Source organism: Pipistrellus hanaki (assembly GCF_964339955.1).
Source record: "Pipistrellus hanaki genome assembly, chromosome: 7".
Classification (NCBI taxonomy): Eukaryota; Metazoa; Chordata; class Mammalia; order Chiroptera; family Vespertilionidae; genus Pipistrellus; species Pipistrellus hanaki.
In genome coordinates this window covers 69979650-69999662 of record NC_140509.1, presented here as the reverse complement: position 1 = coordinate 69999662, position 20013 = coordinate 69979650, and the positions used below count along the sequence as shown (strand labels likewise).

Sequence of the window (20013 nt, the reverse complement as noted above, 5' to 3'; positions counted from 1 at the left end):
CATCTAAGAATGGGCATCTCAAGGACATATCTATGTTATTACTGAGTAGCCAGCACCTAGCCTAGATATTGGCATAAGATCAATACTTTAAGTTTTATTTGAAGAAATGTGTTCATAAAAGCCACTACCCACTATTCACCCTGGCCCATTTATCCATCCTTCCTTTCTCTACCACCTCTTCATTTTGGCTTTTGGGAAATACCACTCCACCTTTCCATGCCTTCTCCCTGCACCCACATCCATTTCCCTGTGATTTTCTTACCCTGTTTCCCCGAAAATAAGACAGTGTCTTATATTAATTTTTGCTCCCAAAGATGCGCTAGGTCTTATTTTCAGGGGATGTCTTATTTTTCCATGAAGAATACGGTACACATTTATTGTTAAATGAAAATAAAGGAAATTTATTACCTGTATATGGTACGGTAGTACGGTAGTTGTCAACACAAACCAGACAAACTGTGAATCCTACAGTATCAAGAATTTACTCATTTATTCAATGACAATCATGTCATCATCTTCTGGAACATCATCATAACAATCCAATTCCTGAATTTCCTGGTGAATTTCTTGTGACTCCATTTCTTTTAGAATCAGTGGACCGAATCTCTCATGTTTAGCCTAGGGGGGACCTTATTTTTGGGGGGATGCCTTATATTTCACTCAGAAGGAAACCTGTAAATAGGTCTTATTTTCGGAGGATGTCTTATTTTCTGGGAAACACAGTAGTTCTGGCCAAAGTAGACTGCTCATTGCTCATCTGCTGCCTTTATATGCCTTCCTTTCTTTGAACATCTCCTTATGCTGGCCTTCCTCCTAGATGTTTGCTCTGCTCTGTCCTCTCTGCTTCTCTCAACTCTGCCTGCAGTCCCAGATCATCATTGCCCTCCAAAGACTTTTTCTGTGACACACCTTCTGATCTCCCTCTCCCCAACCACCCCAAACTGTCTCCTGTTTTGTAGAGGCTACCAAGTATGATCCATTTATGCTGTCGTATTTACCTCCTCCCGCAAAAATAGGAGCTCCCCAAGAAATCTCTTATTCTTTCCTTCAATGTGTAACATAGTTCTTACACACAGTTGGTATTCAATGAATATTTTGTTGGATTGTCCTATAAAGTGGCATCCCAGAGAGCTGTCAAGGAAACTCTATCCCACTAAAAATATTAAGAATTGTCTTACGAGTTCTTCTTTATTTTTCTTCTGACTCACAAATAAAAGTTCTATTGTTCTTTGGTGTTGAATGATGTATCCACTTATTTTGAAAATGTCAAAGGCCAGGAGAGTGGAGAATGAGAAAGTACCAAGATGTTAGAACCGGAAATATTTCTAGGGATTCCGTGTAGTCTAACCCTTTAATTTTACAGGTGAATAAACTGCTGTCTAGAATGGGTAAGCGACTTGCCCCAAATCGTACAACCAAATTGTGGTAACATTTGGACCAGAGATGTAGTCAACTAACCCTGTCCAGTGGTTGGTCCCACAAGGTGCCGCAGTGCACAGGAAGGTATTGTTTAGGTGTGTGTAGATCCACTGTGAAAGGAGGCAGCTAATGTTCTCATTGCCTTTCACATAGGAAATTGATTTTCCTCTTTTTCCTCTCTTGTTGTAAGTTCTATAATTGGATTAATTTATATTAACTGGAAAATTTCTAGCAACATTAACTTTGGATAGCATAGATTTATTGCTAACATTTAAGTAGTCTTTATTTATTTATTTTTGGTGTTTTTAAAAAACATGTTTATTGATTTCAGAGAGGAAGGGAAAGGGAAAGAGAGATAGAACCATCAATGATGAGAGAGCATCATTGATTGGCTTCCTCCTGCGCACCTCCAACTGGGGATTGAGCTCACAACTCAAGCATGTGCCCTGATCGGGAATTAAACCCTGACATCCTGATTCATAGGTTCACACTCAACCACTAGGCCATGCTGGACGGACATAAGTCATTTTTTGTTGTTGTTGAAGTATAACATACATACAGAAAAGTTTATAATGCAGAAGTGCAATTTGAATTGTCATGAAGTGAACACGATTGTTTGACCTGTACTTTGATCAGGAAACAGAGTAGCATCAGCAAGTTTAGAAACATTTAAAGAAACAAAACATTTGAAGAAATAAAGAGTTTTGAAGCTATATAATTTTCTTTTTATATCCCCACAGGTATTGTCAGTCTGTGTCTTAACAATAATCCTTGGCTGTATATTTGGGTTGAAACCAAGCTGTGCCAAAGAAGGTAACTAGTACTGTATATGTGTGATGATATTCAGCCTTCTTCAGAATGCGATAAGTGTTATGTCCTAATCCTATGGCTGCTCCATGATCTTGGATATTTGGTGCTGGTTTGAGCAACCTTTTATCTTATCCATATTTTATTTACTTGCAAAATTTCATCCTAAAACAATAAAGAGGGGCTATGATTGAAAAACAAAACAAACAGAAAACAACAGAAAGTAAATTAAGAACAAAGGAACAAACAAGCAGACATGGACCTCAGGTTCTGGCATCAGCTCCTGCAGCCACTCCCTGCCTTCCCCAGGCACTCCTTTCTCCTCGAGCCCAGAGGTTACCAGGTGACCAGCCAGTATCCTTGGGCAACCAGAAACTTATCTTTATGTGTTCTCATGGCTCTTAAAATTGTGGCTCTTAAAAAAGTGGTTTCAAGGCATCTGGGATATTTGTAAGTTAATGTGCGTGTGTGTGTGTGTGTGGTGTATGTGTCGAATGTAAAAATTATCCAGCATTGGTAAGATCACTATAAATCATAAAACCAAATCACAGTTCATTGTAGGAGTCATTATTTTGCTAAGACAGAGAATAAGGTACATCAGGTATTCTTTCTCTGAAAGATTAATAGATATTCACTTTAAACATCTTTTCTCACATTTTGAAATGTGAGAGAACTTCATGGCTGTTTAAGCCAACCTTCAGAACAAGCCCCTATTCTGACTTTTCTCTACCATTCCAGAAAGTATTTAAGCCTTATCAAACACAGTAGGGTTGTAATTAGCAAAAAAAAAACAAAAAAAAAAACTTCTCTTTTCTCTATGACAAGAGAGAAAATCGTAAACTCTGTACACAGGTTACCTTCTATTTGTATCAGTTTCCGTGTGTCTTGGTGAAAGATTATTAGGTAATTTTATAATTCCATCTGTGTATTGTATAGTATTTGAATTGTACAAAGTAGATGCACTTAAGTGTATCAATTGGTGCTTGCTTTGCAATTCTCTAATGATTAGAAACATCTCTTTATTCAATATTTTCAGTTAAGAGTTGCAAAGGTCGCTGTTTTGAAAGAACCTTTGGGAACTGTCGCTGTGATGTTGCTTGCGTTGAACTTGGAAACTGCTGCCTCGATTACCAGGAGACCTGTATAGAACCAGGTAAACATGTGCTGGTAAACATGTCATAGGCATTAGCAACACCACAGGATGGTTCTGCGTCTTTTGGGTATGTGATTACCTAACTCATTTGAGATTTTTTTAAACTTTTATATTTTCTTAGAGAAAACAATTCCACATATTTGGGCCTTTAAACACTATATGGCTAGCAACAGTGTTCCTATTTTTAATGTACAACCTAATTTGCATTTAAACTAAGTTCAAAGGAACGTATGTGACTATTTTATTAAAGCAAGAGCTCTTGAATGTCCATGTAAACTTTAAAATAAAACCTTCAGGACATGGAAAATTTTCTCAGTTTGATGTTTACTTCTCTACATCTGACACGGACTAATATTTAAGTGGGAGTGAGCCAGATCTGGATTCAAGTTTGAGAACCTGCAAATGGCTGGTGGGAAAAGCCAAGATCTTCCTGTGAATTCCATCATAAGAACTGCTTGTCCACATTTTAGAATGATGAGATCCTGGGGTTTTAGTGAACTAACACCAACTGCTGCTGCATATTCCCTGTTTGTTCTGATTGACATGGTGATGGCAGTGACTGAAAGTTATGGACCGGTTTGTTGTCTCTTGCGAGTGCTGCTCCAGAAGACAACAGCTCTGTGTTCAGTTCGAATCCTGAAATTGCTGTTGATATTTATTCCCAGAGCACATATGGACTTGCAGCAAGTTCAGGTGTGGCGAGAAAAGGCTGTCCCGAAGCCTGTGCTCCTGCTCAGATGACTGCAAGGAGCATGGTGACTGCTGCATCAACTACAGCCCTGTGTGTCGAGGTCAGCTTTCCACACACTCAGCCGTCTGTCTCTACTGCCTCACACCTTCCTAGGTCTTAGCTGGGTTTTGCACGTCTTATCTTTTCACATTAGGAGTCATGTTTATTGGCCAACCAGACTAGCTGAAAAAATACTTTAAAAACATTTTATTAAAGAAAATTTCAAACATATACATGAGTAAAAAGAAAGTGTATTGTGAACATTGTACCCACTCCCAGATTAATAATTATTATCTGCAGAGGGCGAACCGTGTTTTGTCTATAGTCATTCATTCACCAGCTACCACCCCCTCCTGTTGTTTTGACATTAGCTTTATGTTTAATGCTGAATTGTGGAAAGATCATTCCGGCTGACTCCTGTGTCCCAGGTTCCCTTGTAAAAACAGGAGGATAATGACTTCCATGCCACCCCAATAAATTCAATTAAGAAAATAGCAGCAACTTAGATGCTGAATTTATGACATGAATAATAGGAGGAGCTTAAATGATCAGTTTACTGTTGGGCCCACTATAGCTTGACATAGCTCTGTAAATATGAGCCTGGTCGCAACATTCTGAGATAGAGGTGAGAGAGCTGGCTTGCTCATGAATTTTAGGGACTATGTTCTATATTCCTCACTGCATAAAAGTAAATTTGTCCTTTATAATGGCCTCTACCTCTCTTAGGAATCAGGAGGCTCATTTCATATGAACATGAGACTAATTTTTCTACAGGATTCTGTCTCCTAATTTCCTAAAAGTATAGGTTGTCTTAAAATCCACAGCACAGAGCCAGGTCACAGGGTCTCAGGAAGGGCAATGATCTCTTTCTCAAATAAAAAAAAAAAAAAAAAAGGAAAACTGCAGCAAGAATATAGCATTGCATCAAATGTAACATGTCTGGGAGGGAAAACATGACTATACATTGCCTAACTTCCTACTGGAAATGACTTAGGCATTTAGGATAATCTGTTCATTTTGTGAAAGGTACAGTGGGAAAATATTGAAAACTCAACTTCCTAAAGCATATTATTAAGATCGTGTTTTTTTTAAACATTAGGTTCTTAGACTTCAATAGGTTGTATTTTACATCATTAAAAGGAAGCTTATGTTAAAACACAGGAAGAAGAGTTTCCATCTTGTCTACTTCAGTTCTGACCTACTCTCTCGTATATTGCTTGTGTTACTCATTTCAAACTCAGTTGCATATTCTCTTTTGTCAGTTATCGTTGTCTCATGTGTTTACTTTCTCTTCTTAGTTAGATTATGAGTCCTTAGCAAATAGACAGCATCTCATACTTTTGTATTTAAAAAAAAAATTCTATCATGCATTAAGAGAGTAGATGTGAAATTATTGCAAAAGATTATAGGTTAATATGTAAAATCATGTTATTAGGATGTTTTATCTAGATGTTACAGGATTCCTTGAAATTCCCTGGCACTATCTAGCTCTGTTTGAGAGGTACTGACATCATAGTTTTATACCAGAAGATTTTGTTGGGTGGGATAGAAGGAAGGTTATAAATTTTGGCTGAAAATATGAACAATTTAAAAATAAAAAAGATGCCTTCAAGATCTCACAAGTGTAATATTATATTTTAGTCCAGTGATGATACATTCATTTTTTTCTTTGTGATATCAACTAACTCTTTGGAAACATTTTTATTTTGAGACAGATTACCTCCCTCTTTTCATTATATTTTCCTAGAACCATGCCCCATGTTACCTATGTTAAATGTTAACACATTTTGTTTTTAGAATCTGTCTTAATGTGTCTCACAAGCATCATATTGTTATTGCTATTAAGTGTGTTCATCTTGTTTTATTTCTTTAAAATATTTTAGGTGAGAAAAGTTGGGTAGAAGAGACTTGTGAGAGCATTAATGAGCCACAGTGTCCAGCAGGGTAAGATGATATTCTGAGATACAAATTTTTTCTTTCTTAGAAATACCATTTTTTTTCTTGTTAAATTGGAAAGATAAAATAATTATTATCCATTGGTTCATTAATCATGAATTTCAGGCCTCATCTTTGGCACTGGGGGAATAGAGATGGTATAAAGTGGTGTGAACCTCACTCTGGTATGTAGTGGAAAAAAATGAAGTCATAAATATGTAGTATTTAGTATTCATGAGTGTTGGGCGTAAATATTTGTATCCTCCTTCTTAGAAGGAAGGGTGCCTTTACTTTTATATGGAGTTTTGAGAGTTGCACTTGTAGCAAATTACTTCACAGCTTCTTTTTTATATTTTTGCATTTGGTTCATTTATAAGTTTGGGGAATAAGCAGCATGTCTGTGCGAGGATGTTACATAGTTTTTACAATTCACATTTGTTCTTTTTGTCCTTAGAGTATTTGGCACTTAGAGTATTTTATATATACTAGGCCATCAGGGAAAGGTTTTGTGGAATTCAGGGAATGGAAATTTTATAAAAGATGTTAGATACATTTAGCTTTGCTCCACTTGAGATCTACCCCATATAATTTGAGTTATTCATTTCTTTCTTTTTTTTTAATATATTTTTTATTGATTTCAAAAAGTAAGAGAGAGGGAGAGAGAGATAGAAACATCAATGATGAGAGACAATCATTCATCAGCTATCTCCTGCATGCACCACACTAGGGATTAATCTCACAACTCGGGCATGTGTCCTGACCTGGAATCAAACCATGACCTCCTGGTTTGTAGGTCGATGCTCAACCACTGAGCAACACCAGCTGGGCTTGAGTTATTCATTTCATGAAATATATTTTTACCTCTTTAGAATGATGATTTTTCTAAACTATTAAAAATATTATGCCTGTATTTTAGTTTATTTTTATGTATATAATATTTTTGCTTTATAAAATATGTATTTTTTTCCTTTGGGATGGGAGAATATATTTTTGTTGTTCAAAACAATAGTAACAACAATAGAAAAGGCTAAACTCAAACCAAAAAGTTTCAAAAGAAGAAACTTTTTTTTTTTAAAAGGACACTTCTCATGTACCTTAAGCTGCCTTTTAAGTCCAAGATTTACAGGAAATTTTTGACTTAGTGAATTTTGAATTTTTCCTCTTCTTCTAAACATTGATCATTATTTTTCAATTATAATGTTGAGGGTTTTTTGTTTGTTTGTTTTAGTGGAAAAATTTATCTTCTTTCTTTATGAGAAGGTTATAATTTAAAACACATTTTATTATACTGGAAATTTATTTACCAGTATATTTACCTGGTGGTTCAATAAACTGTTTTTATGTTTGCTGTTGATTGAGTATAAATAACTTCATAAAGATACAGACCATTGAGTTTATATGCAGCTGATTCTGCAGAGTCACTCAACAGAGTGTGGTATTAACACTAGTTACTATAAGTTATATAAATTACATACACATCTCTTTCTTTTTCTATTTGTGTTTGTATATGAGAGTAAGCTGGGGAGGTGATAGAGTTGAAAAAAGCAAGGTGAAGTAAACATCAGCTTTTCAAAGTTTAAATTACGCCGAAACCGGTTTGGCTCAGCGGTAGAGCGTCGGTCTGCAGACTGAAAGGTTCCGGGTTCGATTCCGGTCAAGGGCATGTACATTGGTTGCGGGAACATCCCTGGTCAGGGGTGTGCAAGAGACAGCTGGTCAATGTTTCTCTCTCATTGACGTTTCTAGCTCTCTATCTCTCTCCCTTCCTCTCTGTAAAAAATCAATAAAATATATTTTTAAAAAAAGTTTAAATTACTGAGTACATTTTCAGTGGAAAATTTTTTTCATGGTTATCCAATGATATATAACTCGCCTGCCATCTACTAAATAGCATTAGAAGCTGCAAAATTTCTGAACCATGCCTGTTTTGGTGAAGTCACGTAACAGTTGTTTCCATAGTTTTTCTCTTTTCCTGAGTATATCGTGTGTGTGTGTGTGTGTGTGTGTGTGTGTGTGTGTGTGTTTCCTTCTTTGCTTCCCTGTTTAGATTTCCACACTACAGGCTGTGTGAGTGTTGTCATTATTCATTTCTAGCTTTAGATAATTTCTTTGTTGTTTATATATTTAAATGCAGCAAATACCTCTTAAACTTCTCTGTTAAATATTAATATATTTTCAATATATAAAAGCTAAAAACTATTGTATATAATTTATGTGATATTAGGTGCTACCTATTAGATTTAAGTATAGACAATATCAGAAAGTGGTTTTTCAGAAAAAAAATTAATGGAAACAAAAACATAATTTAGAAAATAGTTTGTGTTAACACTTATTCTGATGCATATTGGGGAAATATTGCATTTTAGTAGCATTTGGTTAGCTCGTAGAATAGAAGATGGTGACTCAATGGTATGAGTGCTTAATAAGTACTGTTTGATAGGTATATAATAAAAAGTAAAAACATGTATATGAATATAAACGCTTATAAAATATCCTTCATGAGATTGCTCCTGAGTTTGCTGGTTAACTTAGATTACACACCGACCTCAGTGGAAAATCTTCATTGGATGTGTGTCCTCTTTCTTTAAACATGTTCTTTTTTCCTCTTGCCCAGGTTTGAAACACCTCCTACCCTCTTATTTTCGTTGGATGGTTTCAGGGCAGAATATTTACACACCTGGGGTGGACTTCTTCCTGTTATTAGCAGACTAAGTGAGTAACTTCAGAGTTTACTATTGGAATACCACGATTTCAATGAGATAGTCGAAGGACACAGTCTTTTTTTTTTGGAAAAGTACTGGCAGTTTGAACTTGACTGTTTTACTAAACTTCTCTGGTATGGAGTGGTTGAACTTGATGATAAGGAACTAGTGTTTAATATTGCAATTACTTTAAGCTGCCTTTTAAATACTTCTAAAATTTGTTTTTTATTTCTCACTGGAAGAAAATAGTTTTTAGAAATATCATTTGACATGAAAATTCCTTAGTGATGAGCCAGCATAGGCAAGGAAGGCCCTGTCCTCACCAGCCAGGACCATGGGCCTTCACGCTTGCATCTGGCCCTTTGTAACCAGTGGGAGGAAGGTTTGTCTTGATGGCATCTTGAGTTCAGAATTAAGTAGCTGTAGGTACCGATATGTGAAGTTTAAAAGCTACCGATACACAATAAGCCTGTCTAACTTGAGATAACTGGGGAATGTGGTCTGTCATTATGAAGTGTTTGGAAAGCAGTGAGATAGACACATGCCAATACAAGGAACCTTTTGAGGCAATGAGGTATTAAAATGTTAGAATCATTAGTTATATGTTCCTTCCTCAGTAGCAGCTGCTGTAGGAGCTGATTTAGGGACAATTGACTTCTGTGCTTTCTCTGACTTAAAAACAGAATATGGCTTTTTTTTTTTTTTTAGCAGCATTGAATTTGTCCAATGTGAGCTAGTTCAGAATCTGTGGGTTGGGTCTCTGTCACCCCAGCTACTGTTTCACCCTAGTTTTAATTTTACACGGATTTAGCTACTAGTTCAATTTTGTTGTTGTTGTTGTTGCTATTGTCTTTTTTTTGTGTGTGTGTGTGTTTTTTTTTGTATTACCTCTTGCAACTTAGGTATGCGACCACTAAATAGTCACAAAGATCTAGCAAGCATCGTTATTATAAATGGTCCATCTGGAGCTTGATGTTATTGATTAACACAGGATAATTATTTCATTGGTTTAATTATTTTGTTTAATATTTTTGACTAGGAGAAAAATTAACTCTTTTAACATTGAATTTGAGTTAATAATTCTGCTTTATAATTCCCCCTGAATTTGTATATGATTATAAACTCCTCATGGGTTAATATTTTTGTACGATTTATAGACTTCTGTGGTACCACAGCGAAATAAGGTAAACAGATTGTCAGTTCTATTTAATAACAATCTTTAATTTTTTTTTATTTGTAGAAAATTGTGGAACATATGCTAGAAACATGAGACCAGTATATCCATCAAAAACTTTCCCCAATCACTATAGCATTGTCACGGTAAGTTCTGCATTTCAACTTTTATGTATTCTCAGACATGAGATGTAAATGTAGCATTTTTTTTTTGAGAGATTTATTAGATATTAGATCAGAAAAAAAAAATAACTTCTTTTCTAATGTATAATTAACCCAAAAAACCTAGATTCTGGTTGGTCTCTGCTCTGCTACTAACTAGCCCTGACCTTGGGAAGGTCACTTTACCTTCCAAGTCTCAATTTTCTCATGTGAAAATAGGTGGCCAAAGACCTCAATAAATGCTTTTAAGATCTCTGATTCTTAGATCCTGTTTTTTTGTTTGTTGTTTGTTTGTTTTTCTGATTAGTTTTGTAGCTTACTTTATTTAAGCCCCCAAACTATCTCACACTGGTATGTTTGCAATTTATCTTTCCAATCATCCTTTTTTTAAAAAATCGTTGACACTATTACAGACGTCCTCTATCATTCTCACACACACTTTGCCCACCTCCACCCAGCCCCCGCCATCCGTCCGCTGGCCTCCGCAACTCTGCTGTCTGTGTCCATGGCCCATCAATCATCTTAATGGATGAGTTTGAGCAAATCACTCTGCCTCATTCTGGATAGGATTACAGCCCTGTTTTTGTTTCAGTCCAAGTTTCCAGATTTAATTTGAATCCAGGAAAATGGAAAGTAGAATTCATTTGGCCTGGAAGCCAGAAAATTTATACTATAGCTTGTATGGACCCCAACCCAAAAAAAGTTTGTTCTGCAGAAATGCCTTCCTCAGCAATGCAAAAAAATAGTCCTTCTTTCACAATTTGGGAGGCTGCTATTTGTATAGCCCTTCATCCCTAGCATTGCTAACTTATTACCTCCTTTCACATAATGAAAAACACAAATACTGCATAGCATTTTGAGTGGTTGGTTGTGTTTGGATAATACTCATTGTTTTGTTTTTCCCTCAAACTGTGTTAAATTCCTTCTAACTTCAGTAACCTCTTTTTCTTTGATGAAATTGTTCAGTGACTGTAACATGAAAATATTTATTGTTCGCATAAAACCCGCATTTTATGTTTTTTAGGGTCTTTATCCAGAATCCCATGGCATAATTGACAATAAAATGTACGATCCAAAAATGAATGCTTCCTTTGCACTGAAAAGTAAAGAGAAATTTAATCCTGAGTGGTACAAAGGAGAACCGGTAAGTTGTTTGTTTTAGCGACTAGAGCAGTTTCTTTTATTGTTCTCGTCTCTTACAATCAGAGTAAAATGCCAGATTCCCTGGCACTCTTAATAACCTGCTTCATTTACTGTGTCGATGGCCATCCTTTTGTAGATGAATGCTAACAATCCTAAATGCAGTTTGTGTCATCGTGTAGTGAGAGTAGTAATTTATTGGGCTCAGGTTATTCTGAGCCATTTTTCTTTCTGCTTGACCCTATCTTCTTGTATTAGTAGCATATGGCAGTAGCTGGATGGGAAGTAATATTTTTATATACACCAAGCTAATTATTTCTGAAGGAGGTAAACTTTGACTTCTTTTGCATATGAAAACTTAGAAGATTCTTTATGACTGTAATTTAGATGTACCCTTTCCATTTTTAAAAATTGTTACAATATTTCTAACGGGTCTATTTGGATAGTCTTAGAAATCCTCTTGGAAAAAGAGCATGATGTATAATTTACAGGTTATAAAATTCAAATTTTAGCTCTGATATTAAAGCTCTGTGACTTTGGGCAAATTATTTTTTCTGTGCCTTAGTTTCTCATATCTATACTGTAGCTAATAATGTTAAGTAGCTCATAGGGTTTTTTGAGAATTATTTAAATTAATAACCTAGGATACTTATTGGATTACTATTTAGAACTATAATTGGCAATAATAAATGCTTAGTAAATATCAGTTATATAAGCTAAGGTGTTGATAAATTGGACATGCATATTTGTGAATTTTTCTTTTTTTCAAGGGGAACCTGGGAAGTAGGGGCATGGCTCTAAAAGCTGCAGGATTTGCCAACTGACTTATGCCCATATTCTTTAGGTTAATTTAGTCTCTATTTGATTTATTTTTGCTGCTGTTCAGAGTCATATTACATTATTATTTTTAAATCTACCTGCTAGATCTTATTAATCTTGTAAACATCCTAGCACTTGAGAAGAATGCATTGGTGTTGCAGGAACACATGTTTTCCTAAGAAATCAATATTTACATAATCTCCTAACTTTCCTTTGTGATCTTTTCCAGATTTGGCTCACAGCGAAATATCAAGGTCTGAAGACCGCCACATATTTTTGGCCAGGCTCAGATGTGGAAATTAATGGAATTTTCCCAGACATCTATAAAATATATAATGGGTATGTGTAGATGTACTTTTTCTAGGACCATAACATAGAATAGCTTTTAAAATAAATAAATAAGTAAGTAAGTAAATAAATAAATATTGATTTCAGAGGAAGGGAAAGGAGAAAGAGATAGAAACATCAATTATGAGAGAGAATCATTGATTGGCTGCCTCCTGCACATCCCCTACTGGGTTCCAGGCATGTGCCCTGGCCGAAATTGAACCAATCAAACTGTGACCTCCTGGTTCATAGGTCAATGCTCAACCACTGAGCCACACTAGTGGGGCTTCTTTGGTGATCTTATGTCATTGTTAGTTCTCTGTGGTTTACCTGAACATAGTGCATTGCCTCTTCCCACCTTATTATTTACCCCGAAATCTGTGCAGGGGCAGAGGATCCCTCAGTCTGGTCTGTGCCCTCTGGCAATCTGGGACCCCTCACTCCTAACCACCCACCTGCTCACGCCTAACCCACTGTCTGGTCACTCCTTACATAACCCACCTGCTTGCTCTTAACTGCCTCCCTGCTTGCTCCTTACCACTTGGCTTGCTGCTTCTTAGCACTGCTGTGGAGGCGGGAGAGGCTCCTGCTACCACCGCTGCACTAGCCAGCCATGAGCCCAGCTTCTGGCTGAGCAGCACTCCTTCTGTAGGAGGGCACTAACCACCAGGGCGCAGCACCTGCATTGAGCGTCTGCTTCCTGGTGGTCAGTGCACATCATAGCGACAGGTCATTCTGGTCATTCCCTGTAAGGGTAATTAAGCTTTTATATAATAGAAGATTATTTTCATTCTGTGGATGGTAATTGAGATTTTATTACCATCCACTATACCAGGCATGGGGGATTCAAAGATTAGTGGTATATGTTCTTTGGCTTTTCCAAATCTAATAGAGAATGCAACTGTGATGGGGTTGGGCAAGCACACACTTTAGTGGAGTTTTGTAAACAAAATCCTGTGCCTGGAGGAAGGTGTAGTGAATTCTGCTGAGGAAACGTTGTCCGGGGAACTATCTGTTCATCAGCTGCCTTCTTCCTTCTTTTGCTGAGTCATCAACAAGTGAGTCTTTATACGGTGACTTAGTAGAGTGTACTGACCCATGGGTTTTTCACGTGGTAGCAATTGCTATTTCAGATATAGGAGAAATATTCTCAAGAAGAGTTTAGGAAATATATTATTAAGCCCAATGACAACTTTCATATGTGTAAAACTTAACCAGTTAACTGTCATGCGTCCAAAATAAAAACCATCCCCACATGCCATGATATTTTGAATTTAATTAAAAAAACAATTTGCAATGAATATTATAAAAATAAATATATTAATCACAATTCGGTGTTCTTGAATAGTTTCAGCTGAAAATTCTCATGAAAAAATGATTTTAAAGTTGATCAGGGTTCCACTTAGGGAAAATATTTATTATTTATTTTTTCTTTATTGATTAAGGTATTACATATGTGTCCTAATTTTTACAGACGTGAGTGGCATGTGGGGAAGGTCAGCTGCTTGCATCTACAAGTGCTTAAGGCATACAATGGGTTAATTTTTGTTCCGTTTTTTTGGAAAACAAATTTAAGTTTCCAAATAGAACTCTTACATGGCTGTAGACACAATTGATGCATTAGATTGTTTTAATCTTTCTTAATGCAATTTTGTGAAGAAAAACATTTACATTTTAAACCTAAATAATGGTCCCAGATTTGTTTCATTTTGTTTATTCTTAATTTTAGTTCAGTACCATTTGAAGAAAGAATTTTAAGTGTTCTTAAATGGCTACAGCTTCCACAAGATCAAAGGTATGTATTATAAATACTCCTTTGTCTTATAGAAATTACACAATATTTTAAAATAGACTGCAAGAAAACTTGGATATTGGCTATGAGGTTTGATATCCAAATGAATTCTTTGTTGAGCTATTATAGTCACATTTTGAAGAATTTGCAACCTGCAAATTATTTCCCAGCAAGTTTAGAAATGCTACCCCAGTGTTGTATGCTTTTTGTTCACTGTCGATTGTTGAATTATTCTTTTCATTCTGTTGTACAATGAAATATTACATTTTGATACTGTTTGATTTAGACCACACTTTTACACTCTGTATTTAGAAGAACCAGATTCTTCAGGTCATGCCTATGGACCAGTCAGCAGTGAAGTAAGTACCTCTTATCAGTGGTTACTTCCTTAAACCTGGTAATGGGTAGCTGAACGAACCTTGATTTGAAGTTGGTTTCTAGATTATTCTGTAAGATTCCATGCTTTCTGGAAAGAGTGAGTATTATGCACAATTTTACTAAACCACAGAATGCACTTTAATCAAAATAGGAGTTGGGCAAATTGTATTTTTTTTTATATGTTCACTGTGCTAAATTGAATTGATGATGAATTAAATTCAATATTTCGAATTCCAAAGCCTTTATCCACTCTATACCCCCCCGCCCCCCCCCGTATGTTGGCCTAAAACTTAGTGCTCTTTAAACATTTTGTAAATGGGCAAGACTCCACTTTTCTAGGAAAATATAGGGTAAAGTGTCAAATAGCAGAAGAATCCTCCTATGAACTCTCCATCTTAGGAAATATATCTCTGACAATCTGGACCATATTTACAATAGAGCTGGGGCATCCAAGGAGTGGTGATTTTATCCAAAGTATAAAGAGTTTCATTGAGCGGTTACTAAGAAGTGAGACATCGGGAAACAGCTCATGGACTAAGGCTGTTTTCCCCTCTCTCTCATAAATGTAACATCTTATTTGACCTGACCTTTGTAGGAACTGAGCCCACTCCTGGCTATGTTTGCAATCCGTGCAGTGCTTTAAAACCGCAAATACTGCTTTCAGTTTCTGGATGGCCATATCATTTTGTATCATGGAGCATAGGAAACATTTAAACCCAGGGAGGGAGAGTGAATTAGTTCAGCTACCACCATTCCCAAGATTTAGGATTAAGCATGTGTGGAATTTGGGCTCTTTCACTGGTAATTGTCAGCAGTTATTTTGTGCTCTTTCTGTGTTACCTGATTTGTCTTAAGGCTAAATGTGAGTCAGTTCATCATAGTATTTGTATCCACAGTTTGTTCCCTCCCTCCCTCCCTCCCTCCCTCCCTCCCTCCCTCCCTCCCTCCCTCCCTCCCTCTCTTTCAACAGAGATAGCTTTCTATAGGAATAGCCATTAGTGTGGCATATATCATATAAGATTGGTTCTCTTTCTTAGATGATCAAAGCATTGCAGAGGGTTGACAACATGGTCGGCATGCTGATGGATGGTCTAAAAGAGCTCAATTTGCATCGGTGCCTGAACCTCATCCTCATTTCAGATCATGGTAATCTGAATTTGCATCATTTACCCTTCAAGTTAAATGTGCAACGCCCCCCCCCCCAAATTGATTGATCATTGTTTCATTATTTCCTCTTATAGTTAATTCTTTAAAAAAAAACAAAAACACCATAGTTTCATGTGGAAAGTCTTTAGAAAAGCATAATATTAAATATAAAGTGCAAATGAAACACAGAATTCACAGAAGTTTAAGGGCCTATCAATAAAAATACTTATACCCATGTCCTGATTTGGGGAAAACTTACACCAGGAATTTAGATAGTTAAAAAAATTCTTTTATATTAAATTTTGGTAAATCTACTCTAACAATTTTGATTTAATTCGAATAGATTATTATGTACCTTTTCTATTTGTTTTAGCATGATAAGTTTGACTTTTTAAAAATTTTGTCTTTATTGTTAAAATTATTACAGATGTTCCCTTCCCCTTTCCCCCTCTTCCTGCCCCTATTGTCCCCCTCCACCCAGCAAAAAGTTTGACTTTGGAGGCAGTATATATTAATTTTGGTAGTATTTTAATTTCACTTTTACTTACTGTGATCTTTATAATACACGTTTTTATATAGCCTTGGGAGTATAGAAGTGGTGTGGATACAAGAAAATAGAAAACAAGTTCTTTATATTGTTTCTTTTTCTTGTTTTTATTATTGTTTGCTTCAGAAATAATTACTGAAAATTATTTCTAGAAATAGTCTTAAAAAGTCATGTCTTAAGGAAACTCTAGACCTGGAATGAGAATAAGAATTTTATACTTCCAGTTAATATCCTAGGTGATTTGGGAAAAATAATGAGGCTTTCATATTTATTCTAAAAATGTGATATTCCTCCTCACTCTCATAAGACATAAAGATATTATTTATATATGTAAAAGCCTAAGTGACTGGTAGCTATGAGGTGCAATGACCACCAGGGGGCAGACACTCTGACCAGTAGCTATGATGCGCACTGACCACCACGAAGTAGATGCTCAATGCAGGAGCGGCTGAGCTGCGGTAACTTGGCAGCTGTGGTTCTTGGGTGATGCACCCAGAACCAGAGAGGAGGAAGCCCGATTCTGGGTGTGTCACCCACGATCCACCCTCTCACAACCTGGGGCCCCTCAGAGGATGTCAGAGAGCAGTTTCAGCTCGATCCCCACAGGCCAGGCCGAGGGACATGTGCACAGGGCCTCTAGTAGTACATACATAAGAAAAAACATTAAACTAATTTTGGATAAAGGAAAGGGAAATTTTTTTTAAAATAAATAAAATGGTAGCTATAGTTAGGATTCTGTGTCTCACCTATTAGATATTTAACATGAGAACTGAGCACATGTTTATTGAAAGAAAAAAAAAAACAATAAAAAGAACTTGTTTTCTATTTTCTTATATCCACACCACTCCTATAGTCCCAAGGCTATATAAAAACATGTATTATAAAGATCAGAGTAAGTAAAAGTGAAATTAAAATAGTGCCAAAATTAATATATACTGCCTCCAAAGTCAAGAAGTGAAAGACATTTTGTTCTACATGTTAAATTTTTCATTCAAGTTGCAGCATGTTTTGGATTTTATTTTATTTTATTTTTTATCTAGGCATGGAACAAGGCAGTTGTAAGAAATATGTATATCTGAATAAATATCTGGGGGATGTTAAAAATATTAAAGTTGTATATGGACCTGCAGCTCGATTGAGACCCACTGATGTCCCAGATAAATACTATTCATGTAAGTATAGCTCTATGCTGACCTTGAATATGATTATATCTAGAATACATTCCTCTAAATCATGATATGTCTAAACTAAAGAGAATCAGTCCTTTGGCTTAGTGGATAGTGTCGGCCTGCAAACCAAAGGGTTTCAGGTTCGATCCCGGTCAAGGGCATGTACCTTGGTTGCAGGCTCCTTCCGAACCTATACCCTGGTCAGGGCTTGTGCAGGAGGCAATCCATTAATGTTTCTCTCACATCAATGTTTCTCTCTGTCTTTCCCTTTTTCTTCTACTCTCCCTAAAAATCAATGGGAAAATATCCTAAGGTGAGGATTAACACCAAATAAAAGAGAATCAATTGAAGTTAATTTCCTTTTCATGATTAAATAATCTCCAGTGCAAATCTTCCCCTTAGGGGACTGGATATGGGGATAGGTCTGACCACCATAGTATTCATGGCTAAGAATGTTATTCAATGAGCTTAGTACAATTTCATGTTGTATTGTGTGTTTTGCTTGTATTAGGCTCAAGATTACTGTACAAAATAACTTAGGAGAAAAGTTTAGCTACATTTATTCAACTTTAATTAATGACATTCCATTAAAATGATTTACTCAGGTTATAGAATAATATTCTATTATGAGGAAGAATGTTGGCAGAGATGATTAATTCTATAAGCAACTAGTTTCTGTCCTCAGAAATGATTTTTTTAAAAACCATTTTCAAAAGCACTGAGCGTATCTTATAAACAGAGAAGAAATTTTACCTTCTCTCTCGACTACTCAGACTACCAAGAAATATTTTTAAATGTTTATTCTTTTACAAGTCAAGCCTACTTCATAGTTGTTTGCACCTCTGTGATACCCTTCTTTTCTCTTTGTTTGTTTTATAAGTTGTAAAATATTATTGTTATACATAGGAAAATTCACAATAATAAGGCTATCAATTTTTTCTAAAACTAGAGGACAAAATTCTTAAGGAAATGATTAGAGGACAATTTTCCTAAGGAATTTTTATGTATACCCCTCTTTTTTATTACTGTCTTGGTAACTTTCAGATATTTAGGACAATTTTGTTTATCTTTTTGTTAGAATTACTTCTAAAATGGAAGGAGAAGAAAGGTCATCTGACAGTTATCAAAATTGGGACCACATATACAATGATGGGATAAACATCAAATAACCACACACAAAAAATGAGTTAGCTTTGGGCACTGCAGTGCTATATGTGCTAATTAATACTGTTGAATATTTATATGAAAAAATAGATTTTGCTGCAGGAAAATGGTTAATGTAATATACTATAACAGTGACCCAAAACATAGACTCTATATGCATAACACATTGTAATTAGTATTTTTTATTTATTGATTTGAGGTGGGGAGGGGGAGGGAGAAAAAGAGAGAGAGGGAGAAACATCAAGTTGTGGTTCCTCTTACTTATGCATTCATTGGTTGTTTCTTGTATGTGCACTGACCAGGGATCAAACCGCAACCTTGGTGTATCAGGATGACACTCTAACCAACTGAGCTACCTGGCCAGGGCCCCTAATTAGTATTTTTAAGTGTATAAGAGTAACATACAATAGCTATAAAACCTCTTATAAAACTGTTAGAGGAATGGCAGTCCCAGAAATGTTTAGGATGGGATGGCTAAACTTTAGTCACACTCTTAGCTCAGTTATGCCCTCAAGTTTTCCAAATTAAAGCAAAAACTATACCTCTATCTATCTATCTATCTATCTATCATCTATCTACTTAGATTGATGATAGATAGATAGATAGATAGATAGATAGATAGATAGAGGTATAGTTTTTTGTATGTATTACATATTCTTTTAAATGGATAATTTTGTCAAAATCATGTGAAGTTTAATTAGAAAGCTAGACTGGAATTGATTTATAACACAAGGTGCACTAGGTATAGGTAACTGTGGGCTTGCTATGCCAACACAGTTTCAAAACTATTCTATTTATTCTTTTCTCTGAGCTTCTCTCTATCCCTCTTATTTTGAAATTCTGGAATTATCAGTGACTAAGTGACTAACAAAGTATATTAAGCAAAAAGTAACAGTTTCCCACCCTAAGCTCCTCTACTTTCAGTTCAGTTACTGAACTGAACTGAACACTGTTAAGTTTGGGATGTTTCTCCTCAGATATTTTCTATGGCTATATAAAACACATTCATTTTTATTTTTATTCAGTGAAATCATACTAGCTGTAGTAGATGGAAGCATGAGTATTTGCATGAATGGATAGATGAATGGATTAATGGGTGGGTAGACAGATGCACAGGCAGTTGGATAGATGGTCAGATGGAGACTATTGGATGGATAGATGGATGGTTAGGTGGATGTTCTATGACTTGCCTTTTCATTTAACATTGTAACATAATTTCATTGGCTTGGGTGGGGATTCCTAACATCTATCTTATTTCTGCCAATGGCTAATATATAATGATTTAAATGAGCTGTTAGAAACATAGGCCTTAAATCTGACAGTTTATATATTTGTATTATTTTTATTTCTAATTGTAGCATACTATCAAAAATTAATTTTTTATCTTTGTCCCCCTTCAGTTAATTATGAAGGCATTGTCAGAAATCTTTCTGTGAGTATCTTTATTGTT

The 20013-nt window shown here is 35.8% G+C and overlaps 1 protein-coding gene across 1 annotated transcript in view; it reads left to right on the top strand.

The window, feature by feature from the left end:
- Positions 1-20013, top strand: part of ENPP1 (ectonucleotide pyrophosphatase/phosphodiesterase 1) — a 62184-nt gene that overhangs the window by 22011 nt on the left and 20160 nt on the right. The window contains exons 2-14 of the mRNA XM_084889581.1: positions 2160-2232; positions 3263-3379; positions 4045-4170; positions 5993-6053; positions 8659-8756; positions 9987-10066; positions 11106-11225; positions 12270-12379; positions 14097-14162; positions 14446-14518; positions 15575-15683; positions 17271-17402; positions 19964-19995. Coding sequence (XP_084745707.1) covers positions 2160-2232; positions 3263-3379; positions 4045-4170; positions 5993-6053; positions 8659-8756; positions 9987-10066; positions 11106-11225; positions 12270-12379; positions 14097-14162; positions 14446-14518; positions 15575-15683; positions 17271-17402; positions 19964-19995 — 1197 coding nt within the window. The remainder of the gene's footprint in view (positions 1-2159; positions 2233-3262; positions 3380-4044; positions 4171-5992; positions 6054-8658; positions 8757-9986; positions 10067-11105; positions 11226-12269; positions 12380-14096; positions 14163-14445; positions 14519-15574; positions 15684-17270; positions 17403-19963; positions 19996-20013) is intronic.